Below are 18,402 nucleotides of genomic sequence, written 5' to 3'. Positions count from 1 at the left end.
TAAAGAGGAAATGTGAGAGCTCTCTGACCCTCCAGAGAGAGAGGGGGTTGTAAAATGTTCAAATGGGCTTTGAAAATTTTGTGACCCTTGTTGTCTATAAAAAGTCAAAGAATTATCGGACATCATCGAAAACATGTTTAACATTTAACATCTCTAATATTTTTGTTCGAAAGATTAATCTCAGAAGAAGAAGTTCTCAGGGGTTTAGAATGGCATTAGAGTAATTAATGACATCGTTTTTGGGTGCATTATCCTTTTAAATATTCAGAAATGTAAAATCTTCAATGTGAAAAAGAACCTGTACAAATAATACTTTAATATAATAAAATTATACACTTGGTACATGGGGTAAGTGAAATGATGGCTGAGCTCTGGAATATTAAACATTAATGCACACCCTTAATGTAATGGCCACTCTGGGTGGGCATAAAATTGTCAATAATTAAACAGTCCAGCATGCTTCACCAGCCCACCATTTTTCAAAATTGAACAGCCTTCATCATTTGCATCCATTTATGTTCAGATATCTGAATCTGTGTCTTTAACATACAAAGTATCTAATGAGCATCGATGCAACTTCAACCTGGTGACAGGGAATTGAGCAGTCATTCCACATGTAGATGAAGTACCTTGTTTGGCACTCTACACTTGAGCTGACCTCTTTGTGACAGATTAATTAAATGCCAACTGTCCTGTAATAATTTCCTACACTGGCTAAATGGCCCTTTGTGTTTATTTTAGGCGTCTTCACTGACACCACTGGTATACAAACTGGAGCATCTGGCTCACGGAAAGAAAAACACTGTAACAATTCAGCCTTTCACACAAAAGGCATACATACAAAAAAAACTGCATGTAAAATAAAATAAAACGAAACGAAATTGAATTGGCTCTGAAACCCAGTTTCCTGGAATAAACTACAACAAACAGGATTAAGAAATATTGCTTTACCAAATCTGGTTTGAGTTTTAATGTTCTGGTTAGTGGTTCATAAACTCTCTCAAGTTGTTTCTGATTTGTGATGTTAAGAATGCACTATACAGTCCAATTCCACAGCTAACTGTTTAAATCTATCCCATGTTTCCAATCATACATAGAGTTTAACTGTCCCATTTTTATCCTGAAGTATAAAAAAATAATCAATGAATGATCAATGCCAAACCAAAATCAAGAACTGAGTCTCCCTTCACTAATAGAACATTAAAAACTCCAGATGAGAACACACATTTTCCAATAAAAAGGATTTGCAGTAATCACAAAAATTACAGCAAGATCATACCGATTAAACAAATGAATCACATTCTCCTACCTTTGAGGGATCTGGAGGCATCACCCCCTCCACTGTGAAAGGGCTTCCTGGCACAGGGTTTCCATCATAGCTGATGTCCACTTTGTAGGGCCCCTCCTCTGGAGGAATGTACTTAACAGTGTGCACCTCATTGGACGCGCCAGATTCCACCTTGCACGGGATTGGCCGACGAGAGGGTGAGGTAATCTTGACGTCCACCTTTCCTTGACCTCCCGCACCACGTGTATTAACAGTAAACTCCTCATCCTTCCCGACATCCACTTCTAAACACAAACCATTCACATATAATCACACATCTAGAAATATTCTGCACATAAATACTCTGAAGATTTGACTTACTATTGTTGAGTCCATGGACTTTGACCTTGTTGAGGTCTAAAGGAGGAGCAACGGAGATGGTAAATGGGCTTTTGGGAATGGGGTCACCACCATGGCACACAGATATAGTCATGTTCCCCTGAACCACACAGAAAAACAAAATATGGAATTTATAATATTGCAAGATCATATGACTTCTTAAGGCCAATTTATACTTCTGCATTGAGTGCACTCAGTAGGGTAGCATTTGCATATCCTTCACCGTTCCCTGACGCAGACCCTGACGTGCACCTCTCAAATAATGCATAAATACATATCACAATGGTGCAGAACTTAAGATCTGTGAATAGTCGGCTCAGTAGCAGTGATGAGTGTAGTCTGAGCTGAGAGCCATGGGAGCAAAGAACTTTTTTGTGGGTTTACTTTATGATTAACACTGTTAAACGTTTGACACTTTTTCTTTTCTGTGTAAGTGTGAGTTTAAGCAACTTCTACATTAGCATTGCATGCATTTCTAGCGTAAACCCAAAACATTAGCAAATAAACTTGACACAGTGGTACATAGAAACACCAAAGAACATTGAACTATAATTGCTCTAATTGGTGTCAGCTATGTGCAAGGTATGTGCCATAATGTACAGTGATTACTTAATGCAGAAGAATTAATCAGGCTTTAGTGTCCATTTATATGAACTATAACCTGGTGCCAGAATGTCTCACCTGCTGTAATGCAGTGTAGCGCACAGTGAAAGAATAGTCATGGTTATCGATGATCTCAAAGTCACTGACAGCATCTCCTCTACCAGATGCAGTGAAGTGAACCTCAGGTGTGGCCTTGCCTGCTCCTTTAGTGTAGATTGTAAAGTGGGTTGGCTTGCCCACTTCCACACCTGTGATATAGACATATAAATTATGATGAGATTAGATATCCTCACCTATTATTTTGCAAACTTTCAGTCATTGTCTATAAAACAGACCTGTCTTGTTGAGGCCAGGACCCTCTGCTTTGACCTTATTAGCATCATGAGATGGATCAACTTTGATACGGAAGGGGCTGATGGGAATTTCCTGTTGGTAAATTGAAAAAGTAGATTTTAGATTTCAGATTTTAGATTGCTTATGAGTCATATCACATTATTGACTGAGCCTTACTTGATCTGCAAATAGCACCATGATTGTGTAGCGTCCAGCACCAGGGGGTGTATACTTCACTGTGAATGTGTCATTGTCATTTTTAATGATGTCAAAATCAATATCTGCTTCCGCAGGTCCCACCACACCAGGAGCGCACTTAATCCCAATGCTTACATCTCCTATGGAATCGGAAAAGACAAATAAGTAATGATCACTAAATAAATGTAAAATGCAGATTAGAATAATGATATCAATGATGTTGGTTCTGACCCTGTCCAGCCTCACTGCAGTCCACTGTGAAGTATGTGGGTTCGTTGGCCTTTAAGCCAGTCTTTTCTACTCCTGGTCCATGAACCTTCACATTCTCAGGGTGACTGCCTTCTCCAATGGTCACCTGAGATATGTCAATTATATATTTATAAATATATTGTAAAAGTAGTAACTGAAATCTTATGGAGGACAGTGATTCTAGTAAAGCTTATGATCCAATATGGAACCTATGATCTAACATGGTCACGCAAAGGCAAAGTGTGAAATCTAACACTGGAAAAATGTGGTCATGAACTTTCATTGAAAGGCTAAGCTTGCTGCAGATCCAATTTATGAACGTTCTTGACCAACAGCATCATAAAAATGTCATCAGCCGGGTGAAATTTGCCTGTTGACAGTGAGCTCTCACCCTGAAAGGACTGTTGGGAACGTTGACCTCTCCCCATGTGATGATGATAGTGTGTTTGATGGGCTTGATGGGTATATAGACGCAGAAATATGTGCTGTCGCCGTTATCTGTGATCTGGATGTTGATGGGAAACCCTTCTGAGTCCTTGGATAAAAGAAGGACAAAAAGGTTTTTGCACCAGTGAAGTGAAGCATGAGGCATCTGGGACTTGTATGAAAATGTACCTGAGCATAAATTTGTAGCTGTCCTCTTCCAGCTCCACGGGCATCAATTGTAAACTCTGCAGGTTTATTTACGATGCACCCGGTTGGCTCCAGCCCGGGGCCGTAACACTTAACCTGCATAAAAACATGACTTTCAGTACCACAGTTATTTATTATCCCTATTGAATGTACAATCATTATTGCCAAGCACCACAAAACAGACCTTCTCAGGGAAAACGTCACTGGCTGCAGGGAGGATGTGGGCCATAAAGGGGCTGTCTTTAATATCTTCATCATCGCAGATGACATGGACTGCATAGTCCCCTGGCTCAGTGGGCCAGTACAAAACATCACAAGAGCCATCACCCTTGTCATCACACTCTATCTTAGCCTGCGAGGGCCCTTCGATGGAAAAGCCTGTGCATGAAAGGAAGTTTGGACCAATTATTCAGGCATTTTTATTACAATAATAGAGTAGGTCTCAATTTGGGCACTTTCCTGTAGAGTTTAGCTCCAACCGTGATCAAACACATCTGCCTATAACTTTTTAGTAATCTTAATTAGCTTATTCAGGTGTGTCTGATTATGGTTGCAGCTAAACACTGCAGAAAAGAGGACCCTTGCCATAAACACTAGTTTTACATATTCAACATGTTAAACAACATTCTTACCCAGAGTTCCAACCTCTGTGCCAATGGCTTCAACCACAAAATCAGCTGATTTGCCCACCATGCCCGTCTCCAAGCCTGGACCCCATGCCCTCACCTTCTGAGGTCCTGCATCTTCACTTATGATCACCTCAAATGGACTATGCACAAATATTTTTTTAATCAGAAAATAGTTAGGCTTAATGCTCGGAAATAACATTTCCAAATTGTTTCTTATGTTAAACTGTTGGAGTTTTCTAATGGCCCTTACCTGCGGGGAATGGCATGGCCACCCCAAGTAACGGTGATGATGTATTTTCCACAGAAAATAGGATAGTAATCACATTCATACACACCGTCTCCCAAATCTTCCACCTTCACAGGCTCATCGCCACCTGCTAAAAAGACAGGGTTTAATTCAGACTAACTAACTAAACTAACTTTGTTTAAACTGATAAGTTCCACAAATATTGCTAAAGTCAAAACAGTTGCATACATACTTGGCCCCTTGACATGAACACGTAGTTCTCCACTGCCTGCTCCCTTCGTGTAAACCTTAAAATCAGCCACCTCCTTCACACGTACACCCTTGGGCTGCAGGCCACGACCAATTGCCCGACAAGCATTGGGGTTACTTGCTAGAAAGAACAAATTGTGGTTATTCCTGATCACAAAAGAAAAGCACAAGAAGGCGAAAAAGACTCATGAAATGTACATACATGAACGTAGACATGTTTGTCAAAGTTAGTTTAGATGCATGGTCCAGCATATGAGCCCAGCAAAAGAATGAGCAATGAAGAACAACCAAAGACAGAAAGTTTCGTTGACAATGCAATTAGCAATCTCATGAAAATCCCATTAGGAATGTATGATACCACTATAGTAAAACTACAGGCAAGCTGAGCAGTGTTTTCACGAGCTTAAAACGAATACAATGTTTGCAATTAGATACAAGAGCCAGCTGTGAAACATATAACCAAACTTTAACAATATTCTACTCAAATAAAACAGCTTTTTTATGTGAAATGTGTGGCTTACTGTTGGGTTTTGGTGTTTAATGCTAAGTTCACTAATGGGCTCTTTTATAGCAATAAAATGTCTATTAAAGCAGTCTGGCGTAATCCTGAAGGCTTTCTCAGACCGGATCAAACTATTCTCCAATATGTTTCTCGATAAAAAGTCATTGAAAAAGATAATAAAAAGAGCTGGAAAGAAAGTCTACACAACTGAGTTAGGTGGGAAAATATTGTTAGAAAATGAATAATTAATGAGTTAAGTTGCTTCATTGTATATTTTGGTAAAAGAAGGTTGTGTTAATGCAGGTAATCAAAGCATTCCCATTCTCTGTGTTAGTAATTATAGAGCAGCATGGCCAAATCGAGCAACTGCACAGATGACAATGACAATGATCAAAGTCACCATGACAATGGAATGAAGATGACTAGATTACACACCTAGACAGTCACTCAAGTCATGAGCTCTCATGCCAAATCAGGTTATGAGATCCTAAATTTACAGCAATTTTGCTTAAAATTGTAGATGTAAAATAGATCCGGAGTCAGTTCAGATTACAGTTAATAGTTTAAAAAAGGCTGTATAATGAAATGAAATGAAAAAAATATATATATTTTAAATCATTTTAACTGATTTTTTCAGCCCACATTTAAACAACATTGGTTATTTGGGTTAAAAAAAGTATCCTTAATAATATTCAAATTATTAATTAAGATTAGGATTTGGTTAAATCTGTTAAATTCATAATTAACAAATGAGAAAATATGTTTTAGAATCCAATCAGAAATGCACTGAGCAACTGTTAAGTGATCGTCCAGTCCCAGCATTAAAAGCTTTTTTTCTGCATCAGTTAAGACAAGACCAGCAGCAGCATACTTGTCTAAACTTCCTCTTATTCACACTCTCACATTTTCTCACACATCCTTCCATCATCAATTCCTGTCTATATCTAAGCTTCCTGTTGGTTTTAGCTGCCCCAGAGAGCAAAGCACCAGCGCATGCCAACGAGCCAGAAGTGGCGTGCCCGAGAGGACACATCCAGGGAGATTGAAGGGAAGGAGACAATAGGGAAGGGACCAAGCTCGAGCAGGCATCTGCCATGCCCCCCGGGTGGCCCATACTAACTTGGTCGCCTGGGTTTGGGTGGTGTTGGGGGAGGCACTTTCTTGGCCTTTTCTGAGGGCGGCGTGCGTAAAGACTGGGGGATTATGTGAACCGGGGAGCCGATCTGCCGGCCATGTGGAGGAGCTAGAACACACACACAGGCGAAAGGAAAGAGGAAACACAATAAAGCGTTTCGTCATCATGGCGAGGGTGCTGGACCCCTGGAGCAGTGAGCAAACCCAGCTCAAACCAAACAACCTGGTCTTAGACAATGCCTTGGAGATCAGGTGTCCATAAGCAGCGTGCTGTCAATCAAACAACTCTGAAGTCATTAAGGTAGGGTCACATTAGCTAAATTTTGCAGACAAAAATATCTATAGTTTATTGTCTGCATGTTTATTGATGTATAAAGCACAGCAGTTAACCCACCAGGCATTTTTGTCTGTAATACACATCTAACAGACTATGCATAGACATAAACCAGGCTAAATATGTCAGCGAAATTCTAATGAATGTCTTAGAATAGCACAAAACTAGACTAGCCATCAAATACACAGATTAAACACACTTCAAAGGTGTAGTCATTCATTGCTGTGTATTTGATGACTAGTCTAGTTTTGGGCTATTCTTAGACGTCCATTAGTTTTTCACTGACAGCCCAAATTTAGCCTTGTTTTGGCTAAGCTGTCTTTGTTTAGACATCTATTAGATTCTTCTTTCAGACTCAGAAAAATGCTGGCTGAGTAAGTACTGTAGCTTTCTGTTGGTCAGCATGGTGAAGTTCTGTAAACAATATGATTATGAGAGAAGTCTGCATGTGTAACGTTTCACTCTTTTACCAATGAGTAAATTTTGCCTGTTTGATTAATTAAATTTAATCATAAGTGTGACCGTACCTTTAGTTTGGAAAATCTAGCTCCATTTGTGCATAATGCCCCCATTGAAAAAGCCAGCTTGATAAAACTTATTAGATCCGGAATTTAGCCCTTGAGTTTTCACCAGTCGTCTAAACCAGCAAGTAAAGCAGTTTTACCACACTAGTCTGAGCTGGCCTTTTCAGAGAGGGCAGTAAACATTTTAAAAAGCACATGACATGCTTTTAATGCAGCAAAAAACATCAAGTCAACAAAGAACTTGTTGTATTCTTGGTGCATTAACAGCTTAGGTACCAAAGAACAACGTGACTGCAAAATGACTCCAGAAAATCAATACATTTCTTAAAGGAATTAAGTCCAGAAGTGAGGACATGGGTCTCACCCTCTGAGATGTGCACAGTGAAAGGACTTCTGGGTATTTGCTGGCCGGCGAATGTCACATATATAGTGTGAGGGCCCTCCAGAATGGGGCCATAGGTGCAACGGAAAACACTGTCACCCTTGTTTTCCAGAATGATCTCCACTGTGTCTCTACGGCCCTGAGAGTCCACAATGATCACACCAACATCACCTGCTCCTGCACCTGAGGAGTCACAAATACACAGATGATCTTAAACTGCTCTCGGGTCTAAGAACAAACAGAATTATTTGCCTGACATTACCTGCAGTGTAGATGTCAAAATAGGTGGGTTTATTGGCCACGTTGCCCACCGGTTCCAAACCTGGCCCTCTGGCCTGCACCTTGTTTGGGTCTCCCAGTGCTTTAGACACATTTACTAAGAAAGGGCTTCTGTCAATGTCCTGTCCAGCAAACAAAACTTTCACCTGCAAGACAATAAAACAGAAATAAAACTACTGATATGAAGACTTAAGAAGACTGTAAATAATTATACACCTGGAAATTTATGATTAGCAAAATTTTTAACACTGGTTATTACTTAATTTTACTGGTACCTTATGCAAACCCTCCACTTTCGGAACATACACCACAGAGTAACTCCTGTTCCTGTCATTGTTGGGAATTACTCTAGCCTGTGAAAAATAATTTTCATCAGTTAGATTTGATTAATTTCATCAGTTAGATGTCAAAACATATATTTTTTAATCGTATGTACACTCGGTACACGGTAATATATTTTGATTAAATCATCACATCATAAAGAGACACATTCCCATTTAATCCGCCCTTTTCGACAAGTTTTGACCATTTTTCAGTTATATTCATGTGATTTGTTTGTAACATTTTTTGATCCACAATGCAAAATAGTTTAAAAAAAAAAAAAATACAAGTGCCGTTCATTAAAAAGAAATATGAAATGTGTTTGTATTAAATCCTAGTATTTCATTTAACGTAAGGAGCCATTTCCACTACAACATTTTTATCCCAAAACTGGAAACTTTTGTGTGTTTTGCCTGTTTGTTTACACAGCAAGAGCATTTTTGTGACTGGAAGCACATAAATTGAGACATTTTTGAGGATTCAGCCACTGTCGTGTACATGTAAACACCCGAAAATGAAAGTCTTTGAAAACATTGGAATCAGAGTACATGCATACTATATGTTTAGAGAGGTTTAAATTAAATTGCAAATGCAATCAACCATAAACAACAATGGTGGAGAATGTGTGTTGTTGCGCAAGTGTTTTCAAATGCTTCATCAGCAATGGGATTTATTTTACATTACAAACAGTAGAAACGTACCCTACACACACAGCAAAGTATACAAAGACATAAGGGCTGATCCACAAACTGCAAATCGTCACTTACTTAAAGATACTGTTTACTAAGAAGGTGACATCACCAACTACTGGCCTGACATACACAATTCAGCATTTTTACCTATTTACATGGACATGTAAATGCCAATGATTTTGTTTAAAATGGTCTTGCTTAAAAGTGAAACTTTTAAAATGCAATGGTAAAACTTCTGTGTAAACATAGCCTTAAATTTAGCCAATGCAACCAGAAACCCAGTCGATGTGTAAATACCCCTGGCTGAAAGACGTTTGACTTTGACAATGAAAGAAGTTGAGCTGAGTTAGTAGATGACCTCTTCTGTGTGTCCCTCTGGATCTTCAATGTAGACCAACACCTCTCCAAGCCCGGCCTCCACGGTCTCCACCACAAACTCGGCTGGCTTCAACACAACGTTCCCTCTGGGCTCAATACCTATAGGAAGATGAAAGATGCAGAAGTTTGTGTTACAGTAAAAGTCGTGATTCATAACCACTGTCTGCCAATCAAAAGTTTTAACATCATCTTTTTTTGGTCTGACCTGGTCCGTAGGCCTTGGCTCTCTTGGGGTGCAGAGTTTTGGGTCGCAGTGGTGCACCAGGCTTGAGTTTGGCTTTGGGGAACTGCGACAGGTAGGTCATCACCGAATGCTCGTCCACATTAGGATCCACAATCTCCTCTGGAGCAATGACCTGGATGAAACAGAGCAGAGTGCAAACTTAGAGATCAGTCATAGTGCCAATTCCTCTGTCAAGCTCTTGGGGAAACTAGTACAACATTTTGGATGTTTTCCTCATCAAACACTTCAATACAAGTCATTTTATTTACTATTAGTGAAACATTGACCTATAATAGCTTTATCAGATGGCAAAACACCATAAATGTCCATTGCCGCAGCCCTCAGGAGCTAAAACAGATGAAGAAGCACATCTCACTGTCTTTATTTGACATTTCCTTTGAGTACTTCTACTGCCAGAATCGATCGTCAGATATAAACATAGTGATGGTCTACGGCACAAACTGATGAAGTACACTTAAGGAGAGCTGTGGAAAATATTTTCTGTCTCTACGCTCCCTTCAGTCCCGTCTTTCATGTCCTACTGGTTAAGTGTCCTGCTATATTTAACGCTAGGCTGGAAGGTTAAGAGCTAACTGGAAATAGCTCTAAACGGTATTTAACACAGCAGAAAGGCAGAGGTGGAAATTGAACAAGAGACCAACAGGGACGGGGCGATATATATGCACCTTGTTATTAAAATCCAACTTAAAGCTTTACCTGTACCATTGCAGAGATCTCTGTGACATATTGCTTTCTCTTGAGAGACTCTATCAATCTTAAGTACTCGGACACAGACGTTTAAGTGTATTCTTTTAATTATGCTGAAAATGATTTCTGCATAGTAGGTTCAATAAGGTTTTCAAATCTTTAAGATGACCATCTACTGTACTAACAGTTGGCAAAGGATTTTGAATGAAATATCTTAGCTAAAACTAGATGTTATTTGATCAGAAACACGATTAAAACTGTAATATTCAGGAGTACTATCATTTAAAATACTGATAAGTAGCTTAATACATTTTAAAATTCATTCTTAATCTTTCAAGTCTTACTACTGTTATTGCAAAGCTGAAATCCCAGCACATTTTTAAAAATATATTTCGATGCTAATTAGCTTCTCAAAAATATTATTATTCATTATTAGTGTTGAAAACAGTTGTGCTGCTTAACATCTTTGTTGAAACCATATATTTCTCTCGACAAATAAAACTTTTATTGTAAAAAAAAAGTAATATATTGCAACATTAAAAATGAATCAATTAAATGCAAACTTGCTGAATAAACGTATATTGCAGACATCAATATTGTAATATTGCTCACTGAGAGATGTGATCAGATTTCAAACTATCTGGAAAAGTGGCTCTGACTTTTATTTAATAATTTTTTTTATTACTTTTTACACTAAAGACTAGTGTTAAATATGCAAACAAATAAATATTTAAATATAAATTGTACAAGACCACAAATTCTTTTACATACTTGGAATCAAAATAATGAAGTCATAATACAATTTCAGTAGTTAATATTTACTTCTTAAAGTCATCGCTGGCCTACAAATAACCCAGTTTTGTCTTGATAAATAGAAGTTATATTAATAATTTGCCTTAATATTAGATGTACCTGAGGCACACCAAGCCAATCGTCGGCTTGCTGCATGGCTTCTCTTGCATTTTCCACAGGCTGACTCGGATCCCATGTTTCCCAGTCCGGACACAGGCCTTAAATGAACACAAAGACAATTATTAGCAATCATTCACCAGTTAGTTTCTAAATCTGAGTATCTTTAGGCCTACAACGTACTGTATTACTTTAAAATCTTTCTGCTGTAGAGATATCATTCCCACTGTTCCACTGCGGGGATCTAATAAACCATGGACTTTTGTTTATCTTGACCCTAAATGCTCTCAAATGAGCAGTTTCCCGTCACTTCACCCTTTTTTCCAGCCTTTAATAAGCGCCGTGAGGCTCAAGCACCGAATGCTTTCCTGAAGCAAACACACACCATAGTGTCTGGTGTAACACTGTTATTATATGCTGGATTACACTCAAAGACTAAGAGGTGTTTAGTTCAAATGGAACCAGAGAGCCTTGAAACCACAAGACTCCTCAGTGATTGCCAAAATGTTAATATCAGATCTAGGTTTGTTTTCCAAGATCCTCCAGCGCAGCGGTTCCATACTTGAATCAGACGGTGAGTATCTATAACAGGCCTCCTCCTGCTGAAAAACCTTTAATTTAACATTTTTAATGCATTTAAACGTGCCAAGAGGGGTATTTACTGTTCCCCAAAGATCCAAGATGGTGGAACAAGGAAAACAGAGCTACTGATAATAGCGGAAAACAAATTAAATAGAGGAAACTACAGGGGAGGTAAACAAAAATACGAATTTAGCCACAGATACAGTTTGTGTGCAGCAATGGCAGCGAGAGACCTTGCAAATACAGTTTATTTTTTAATCATTATATAATGTAACCTGAATTTAACCCCTATTTAAAATAAATTGGAAATATGTATACAGTGAGTCAACTGAAAACTTTTAACCCTTTAACTGCCTGTTCCAACACATGGTTGACCGTACTGACTATGCTGTTTTAAATAATGGTTTACACTGCACAGCATTGTTGGCTTACAAAAAAATCAAACAAACATAATCATGTTGCACTACTACACTCAATTTTGGTTTTATTGTTAAAAAAAAAAAAAAAGAAAGCATGTTAAATAAGAATCTGAAATATTTTATGTCATAGTTCAAAAAATAAAGATTTGGTATTCATAAATGTTTACTTGTGATTAGATTTTAAATAAAATGGTCTTACAATTTATATTTTCAGATTTTTCATAGTATTTGTATTAATTCTGAGTACTTTTACCATAAACCGACATATCAACCATTTGGTAAAAGATGATATTTATGAAATTTATGGGATGTGTTAAAAAATGCAGTGTGTTAACTAGCGACATTAGGAGTTTTGAGAAATGCAATCCAATTTTTTTTTCCTTATGGGGGTAGTAAAAGAGTTAAAATCTAAAAAAAAAAAATTTTTAAAGCATATATATATATATATATATATATATATATATATATATATATATATATATATATATATATATATATATATATATATATAGTAGTTAACATTTGAAGTGGATTAAAAAAACACATTAAAGCAACTAATCATTTTAAAAACAAGAGGTTTACTCATTTATTTCAAGTTGTCTAATTGTTTTAAAAGCAACAAGTTTACATGCTTATTTTAAGTAAAGTCAGCTAATAATGTTTTACAGTGTAGCTTTAAACCAACTTTGAGGGAAAGTTTTGATCCCCTTCAAGTCTTGACTACTATATGTATGAACAATATCACACATTGTTGGGAGGTGTCTTAAAATGTGAGCCAAATCACCATTTTTTTTTTTTTTGTCATCACTTCAGACATTATGTGGCTATATATGTTATAGACAATAATATAGAGAATATTGTTCGCCTTGCAAGCAATGTAATAAACACATAAAACTAAAATACTTAAATAAAAAACTTATTTTGGCTGTTGCTAAGGCTTTTCCATACATACACATGGGGGAAAATACAGTATAACGAAGTGCATGTTGGCAGGAAATGCTTAAAGCGGCATGTGTTTTCAATTATTTATGTTTGCTATCTTAGCCAATGATGCTTTCAATTCAGTTAGCAGAGACCAGTGGCTAATTAGCAGCTATCAGACTCAACAAACTCCAATATACCTGAAATATGCCAAGATATCACATTTTACAAATCATACATAGCTTCTCTTCACGGTCAAAATGTCAGTATAGAAAAATAATATCTCGCAGACGTATGTGTAATTGTTTTATCCAAAGCCATTTCATTGCTCAACTTTAATATTTCAAGTATTCGCCCTTTCTGAACTTGAGCCTACAAGCTTTAAGTTATGAACTCTCTGTTAACCACTTCAACTGGTGAATCAGTCTAAATATCTCAATATTAAAGCTGTTTTTGACACTTAGTGAAATCCCAGTTCTATACTTAAAAAGATATTGAATTGTATATTGGGTGTGAAATTGGCCCTGGGTGCAGCTTGTAGCTGATATTGGACAGCTGCTTTCCGCCCACTGCCACATTTACACCTGTTGCCTTCACCAAGCTGACTAAAGGACAATGAAACTGCTGTTTTTGTTTGTCAAACATGTTAAATCATTTAAAACACACCTCTAAAATGTCCTGTCAAGAGATGGAAACATTTCAACAATGTGTTTAGATTAGATTTTTTTCAACATTTTTTTTAGATCCACCTCCATTCAATTAGCAGCAGTACATTGTTTTTGATAACCCATTTTACTCAAATAGATGTCAACATATGTCAAATCTGTCACAATTTTTCTTTTTTTTCTTTTTATTTGTTGGGAAAATTTTCCATCCTTCTGTTAAACACAAAATAAGATATTCTGAAGAAAGCTAAAAATCTGTATCCATTGACATCAATTTTATTTGTTATATCTAGCTCTTTTTGTTTGTCAAACATGTTAAAATATTTAAAACACACCTCAAAAATGTCCTGTCAAGAGATGGAAACATATCAACAATGTGTTTAGATTAGATTTTTTCTTCTTTTTTATTTTTATTTGTTGGGAAAATCTGTAATTTTTCCATCCTTCTGTTAAACACAAAATAAGATATTCTGAAGAAAGCTAAAATTGACATTTGTTTTATTTGTTTAACCTAGTAGGGAAGATTCCAGACATGTTTTGTGTGCAACAGAAGAAAGATTCCCAGTGTTGGGTTGTGGCTAGAAGGGCATCCGCAGCGTAAAACTTATGCTGGATAAGTTGGTGGTTTATTCCGCTATGGTGACCCCTGATTAATGAAGGGACTAAGCCGAAAAGAATATGAATGAATGAATGAATGAATGAATGAATGAATGAATGAATGAATGAATGAATGAATGAATGAAAAGAAGAAAGAAACTTGACGAATGAATGAATGAATGAATGAAAAGAAGAAAGAAACTTGACGAATGAATGAATGAATGAATGAATGAATGAATGAATGAATGAATGAAAAGAAGAAAGAAACTTGACGAATGAATGAATGAATGAATGAATGAATGAATGAATGAATGAAAAGAAGAAAGAAACTTGACGAATGAATGAATGAATGAATGAATGAATGAATGAATGAATGAATGAATGAATGAATGAATGAAAAGAAGAAAGAAACTTGACGAATGAATGAATGAATGAATGAATGAATGAATGAATGAATGAATGAATGAATGAATGAATGAATGAATGAATGAATGAAAAGAAGAAAGAAACTTGACGATGAGTCAAGAGTAAGTAAATTATCATTTTGGGTCAACTATCCCTTTACTTGTCCCTAAAATCAAAAAGAAGTTATAGGTTTATATAAATGTAACAAAATCCTATTACTAATGCTAACAGGTAACAATAATCAAAATCTAGAAATAAAAAAAGAGTCATGAGTTCTGCGAATCTATAACCCCAAAAGGCTGTTTTGATTACAATTAAAAAAATGACTTTTGCTGCTTGTTCAAAAACTACTTACAGTAAACAGTCTAACAACACAGTTCTTACTTTTGTTTAAGGGACAGCTGAATAGTTTTATGTTCAATCCACTTAAATTTGTAAAGTGATTAAGTTAACTTAATTGATTTGTGTAAGGACAATATGTAGGAATTGTGTGAAACCCAGCATTTCTTGCAATGTACAAAGCCGAAAAGGATGAACAAGCACACATACATAAACGTGTCCTCTCCATTACACCCTCTCTGAACTACATGGGTTCTGGATTTTCCACTAGTGTAAGTCCAAACCTATCCAGACCTATTTGATTTATGAATCACGTTTTGGAAAGGAGCGATCACTTGTTTTGAGGTCACCTACTGTATTGTTCTCTTCTTTCTCTTCTTCTCTTTCCACAGTGAGATCATGTGCTGTAAATATCAGACCGGCTTCTCATCTTCTAAGTCAAAGCAGATTCTGCTCGATTCCCTGAGTATTAGTGACCCTTAAACTGGGCTAAATGAAGTTAATGAAATCCGTTTTCTATTTAAGACCACATGTGATTAATGTACCGTGACAAATAGTTGAAGTTAGGGCTGGGCGATACAGCAGAAAAATTATCATGATATGATGTTCCATATCAGTCAGTATCAATGATTATTGGATTTATTTATTTTTTTATCCATTTAGGAATATTAGGATTTTTTTTATTTAACCATTTTTACTATTTATTTACCAACATTACTAAGAATATATAAAATAAAATAAAATAAAACATCTTGTCTCTTTATAATAAAACAAACATAAGTGTTAATGAGACTTTTAAACTTTTAAATAAATAAAACATTGCAAAGTTTGTGAAATGCTAAACTGTAAATGCTGAACAATCAAAGCAAACTTTGAATAGATCAGCATCTGTAAGGTGTGAATAATAATGATAGAGTAAACTTCAAACTCCGTCAATTAAGCAAATTATGATAATCAAATCTGAGCTTTCAAGCTTTAAAAAATTGTTAAGCTGGATGACTACATTACACCCTATGCTAAAAAATCTTTCAAATAGGGTGCTAGTGGCTGGGACGCACAAGAAAAGAAACCAAAAAGCCACTCTGATGACATCTTTACATGCCTTTTTATTTGCAATCTCCTCAATGTTGCTTGTCACAGCACTCATTTTTACGTGTTATTCTGACCAGAGGTGGCAATGACACAACTCAAGTCAAATTTGTTCACATGTTGCGTCTAAAAGCATGTGAAAGGTGTGCGATGCTCCCTCGATTTGCAATAACCCTAAGCGTATTGGCGTTCTTTTCAAGGCACATTTGAATAAAACTATAGCGATTCACACCGAAACTTTATACCATTTTTTTATTTTTTTTAATTATCATTGATAATAGTGTTCGGTCAATAAATACCGATACTGATTTTATCCCCCAGCCCTTGTTGAAGTCAAATTTATTAGCCATCCTGTAAAATTAGTTTTATTTTTTAAATATTTCCCAAATGAGGTTTAACAGAGCAAGACATTTTTCACAGCATTTCCTATAATATTTTTTTTTTCTGGAGAAAGTCTAACTTGTTTTATTTTGGCTAAAATAAAAGCATTTTTATATATTTTTTAAATGCTTTTAAGGTTAATATTATTAGCCACCTTAAGCATTATTTTTTTGATTGACTACAGAACAAACCATCATTATACAATGACTTGCCTAATGACACTTACTTGCCTAATTAACCTAGTAAAGCCTTTAAATGTCACTTTAAGCTGAATACTAATACCTTAAACAATATCTAGTACTTATTCTGACTTCAACTGTATATGTGGTCAAGTGGCCATAAACCACAGAAATTCTGCTTACCTGGTGCGCAGTTATCCACCAATGCACCGAGGGCTTTGCCATCTCTCCAGTCCCTGTGGAAGTTGTTGATGTGCAACTGGGGGACTTTATTCTGGATCCAGCCCAGGAGGCGCTGTTTGGGCGTCAGCTTTCTGGCGTCTTCATCGTCCTCGTCCTCCCACATGGGCATGGAAATGGAGTAGTGCAGGATAAGGGTCCATATCAGCCCCAGGATCAGTTTTAGGTTGCCGTCCACTATAGCTTTACTATCTGCAAGACAGATTTAAGAGCATTACTCAACACTTGAACGCTGAAGCACCTTTTTGTGGAGATACTGGGAGTCATAAACAGACAACTAGCTGAAATCCTGGGTTGTTTTTAAGATTATTTTAGCTCTGAGAGATTCGGTGCTGTGCACAGGAAGCTGTTAAACATTCTGAGGTTGTTTTTTTATTACTCATGTGGTACCGCTGTGGATATATATTAGTTTAGGGTGAACATCAGAAGCTCTGAAAAGTTCATGTCAACATTCACTAGGAGAGAAAAAACATTTTCAGGCCAAAAATGAGCGCAGGATGCAGCGCGAACATGAGAGGATGTCCCAACTGTCCCTTGCCAGAAATAATGACAACACCTGTGTTTATTTTACACATGTCCTTCACAGCGTTGCGCGTGTTGTTTTTGGGCCCTTTTTTTTGTTTACTCATGCTGTTTGTTCCGTTCGCCTGCTGTGTTGATAGCCTTCACAGGTTTAGAGATGCACAAATAAACAGCGAGGATAAACTCAGTCAACGCTTATGAGTTAGTAAAATACATACACACATGGACTACAAGCTGTACAGTACACTTTTGGTTTCCCAGGACTTATTACTACTGCATTAAGTACTAAGGTTCAAATCCCTTTGAGATGTTTATTTTATATATACACATATCAGTAACACTTTACTTGAAGGGGGACGTTCATAAGACTAACATGACATCTTTATAATCAAGGCTTCAATATAATCATAAAGGGGATGTTATGCATGTTTGTGGCAGCTCTCATTAAGAGTCATTTGCTCAGTTATGTCATTTTAAATGCAAAGGTGGCATTGTTTGAGGAGTCATTGTCATGAAAACTTTACATTACCAAGACAATATAACTTGTCATAAATCGTTCATAAACATATTTGGCATGAGGCCATTATAAATGTGCCATGGCTTTTTTTTTTATTACTTTTTTCGGTTCAATTAATCATGTTTTAATTTGCGCCACCTTTTCTGAGGTCAAAAAAAAATATTAATAATGCTGTAATAAAATGAATGACTCAATTATAGTGCCATTTTGATAGTCAAATGATAGTCATGTTTATGACAGATTTATAACGAGTTTTTTTATCTTTTTATCAAGTTTTTATTTCATCTGGGTAATAAAAAGTAGTCATAACAAATACATCTCAAACAATGTCACCTTTGCATTTAAAATGACAA

General features: G+C 36.5%; 1 protein-coding gene across 26 annotated transcripts in view; it reads right to left on the bottom strand.

The window, feature by feature from the left end:
* The window catches only part of flncb (filamin C, gamma b (actin binding protein 280)), a 65,571-nt gene that overhangs the window by 22,692 nt on the left and 24,477 nt on the right, over positions 1 to 18,402 (bottom strand). For 10 of the 26 annotated variants that reach the window (XR_012401918.1, XR_012401916.1, XR_012401919.1 and 7 more), the window contains 20 exons: positions 16,954 to 17,202; positions 11,197 to 11,294; positions 9,559 to 9,709; positions 9,334 to 9,452; positions 8,238 to 8,315; positions 7,946 to 8,108; positions 7,666 to 7,866; positions 6,430 to 6,552; positions 4,791 to 4,928; positions 4,562 to 4,688; positions 4,315 to 4,451; positions 3,867 to 4,060; positions 3,665 to 3,778; positions 3,441 to 3,584; positions 3,032 to 3,155; positions 2,780 to 2,940; positions 2,605 to 2,695; positions 2,348 to 2,517; positions 1,649 to 1,766; positions 1,310 to 1,572 (listed from right to left, as the gene is read on the bottom strand). Coding sequence is in view for 12 of the 26 variants with exons in the window: in XM_021475222.3 (XP_021330897.1) it covers positions 1,310 to 1,572; positions 1,649 to 1,766; positions 2,348 to 2,517; positions 2,605 to 2,695; positions 2,780 to 2,940; positions 3,032 to 3,155; positions 3,441 to 3,584; positions 3,665 to 3,778; positions 3,867 to 4,060; positions 4,315 to 4,451; positions 4,562 to 4,688; positions 4,791 to 4,928; positions 6,430 to 6,552; positions 7,666 to 7,866; positions 7,946 to 8,108; positions 8,238 to 8,315; positions 9,334 to 9,452; positions 9,559 to 9,709; positions 11,197 to 11,294; positions 16,954 to 17,202 (2,963 nt within the window). In the remaining 14 variants the exon portion in view is untranslated. The remainder of the gene's footprint in view (positions 1 to 1,309; positions 1,573 to 1,648; positions 1,767 to 2,347; positions 2,518 to 2,604; positions 2,696 to 2,779; positions 2,941 to 3,031; positions 3,156 to 3,440; positions 3,585 to 3,664; positions 3,779 to 3,866; positions 4,061 to 4,314; positions 4,452 to 4,561; positions 4,689 to 4,790; positions 4,929 to 6,429; positions 6,553 to 7,665; positions 7,867 to 7,945; positions 8,109 to 8,237; positions 8,316 to 9,333; positions 9,453 to 9,558; positions 9,710 to 11,196; positions 11,295 to 16,953; positions 17,203 to 18,402) is intronic. The other 16 variants (XR_012401922.1, XR_012401925.1, XR_012401924.1 and 13 more) reach the window with 3 other exon arrangements.

This window comes from Danio rerio, chromosome 4, assembly GCF_049306965.1.
Source record: "Danio rerio strain Tuebingen ecotype United States chromosome 4, GRCz12tu, whole genome shotgun sequence".
Lineage (NCBI taxonomy): Eukaryota > Metazoa > Chordata > Actinopteri > Cypriniformes > Danionidae > Danio > Danio rerio.
This window is presented reverse-complemented; position numbering and strand designations above follow the sequence as displayed.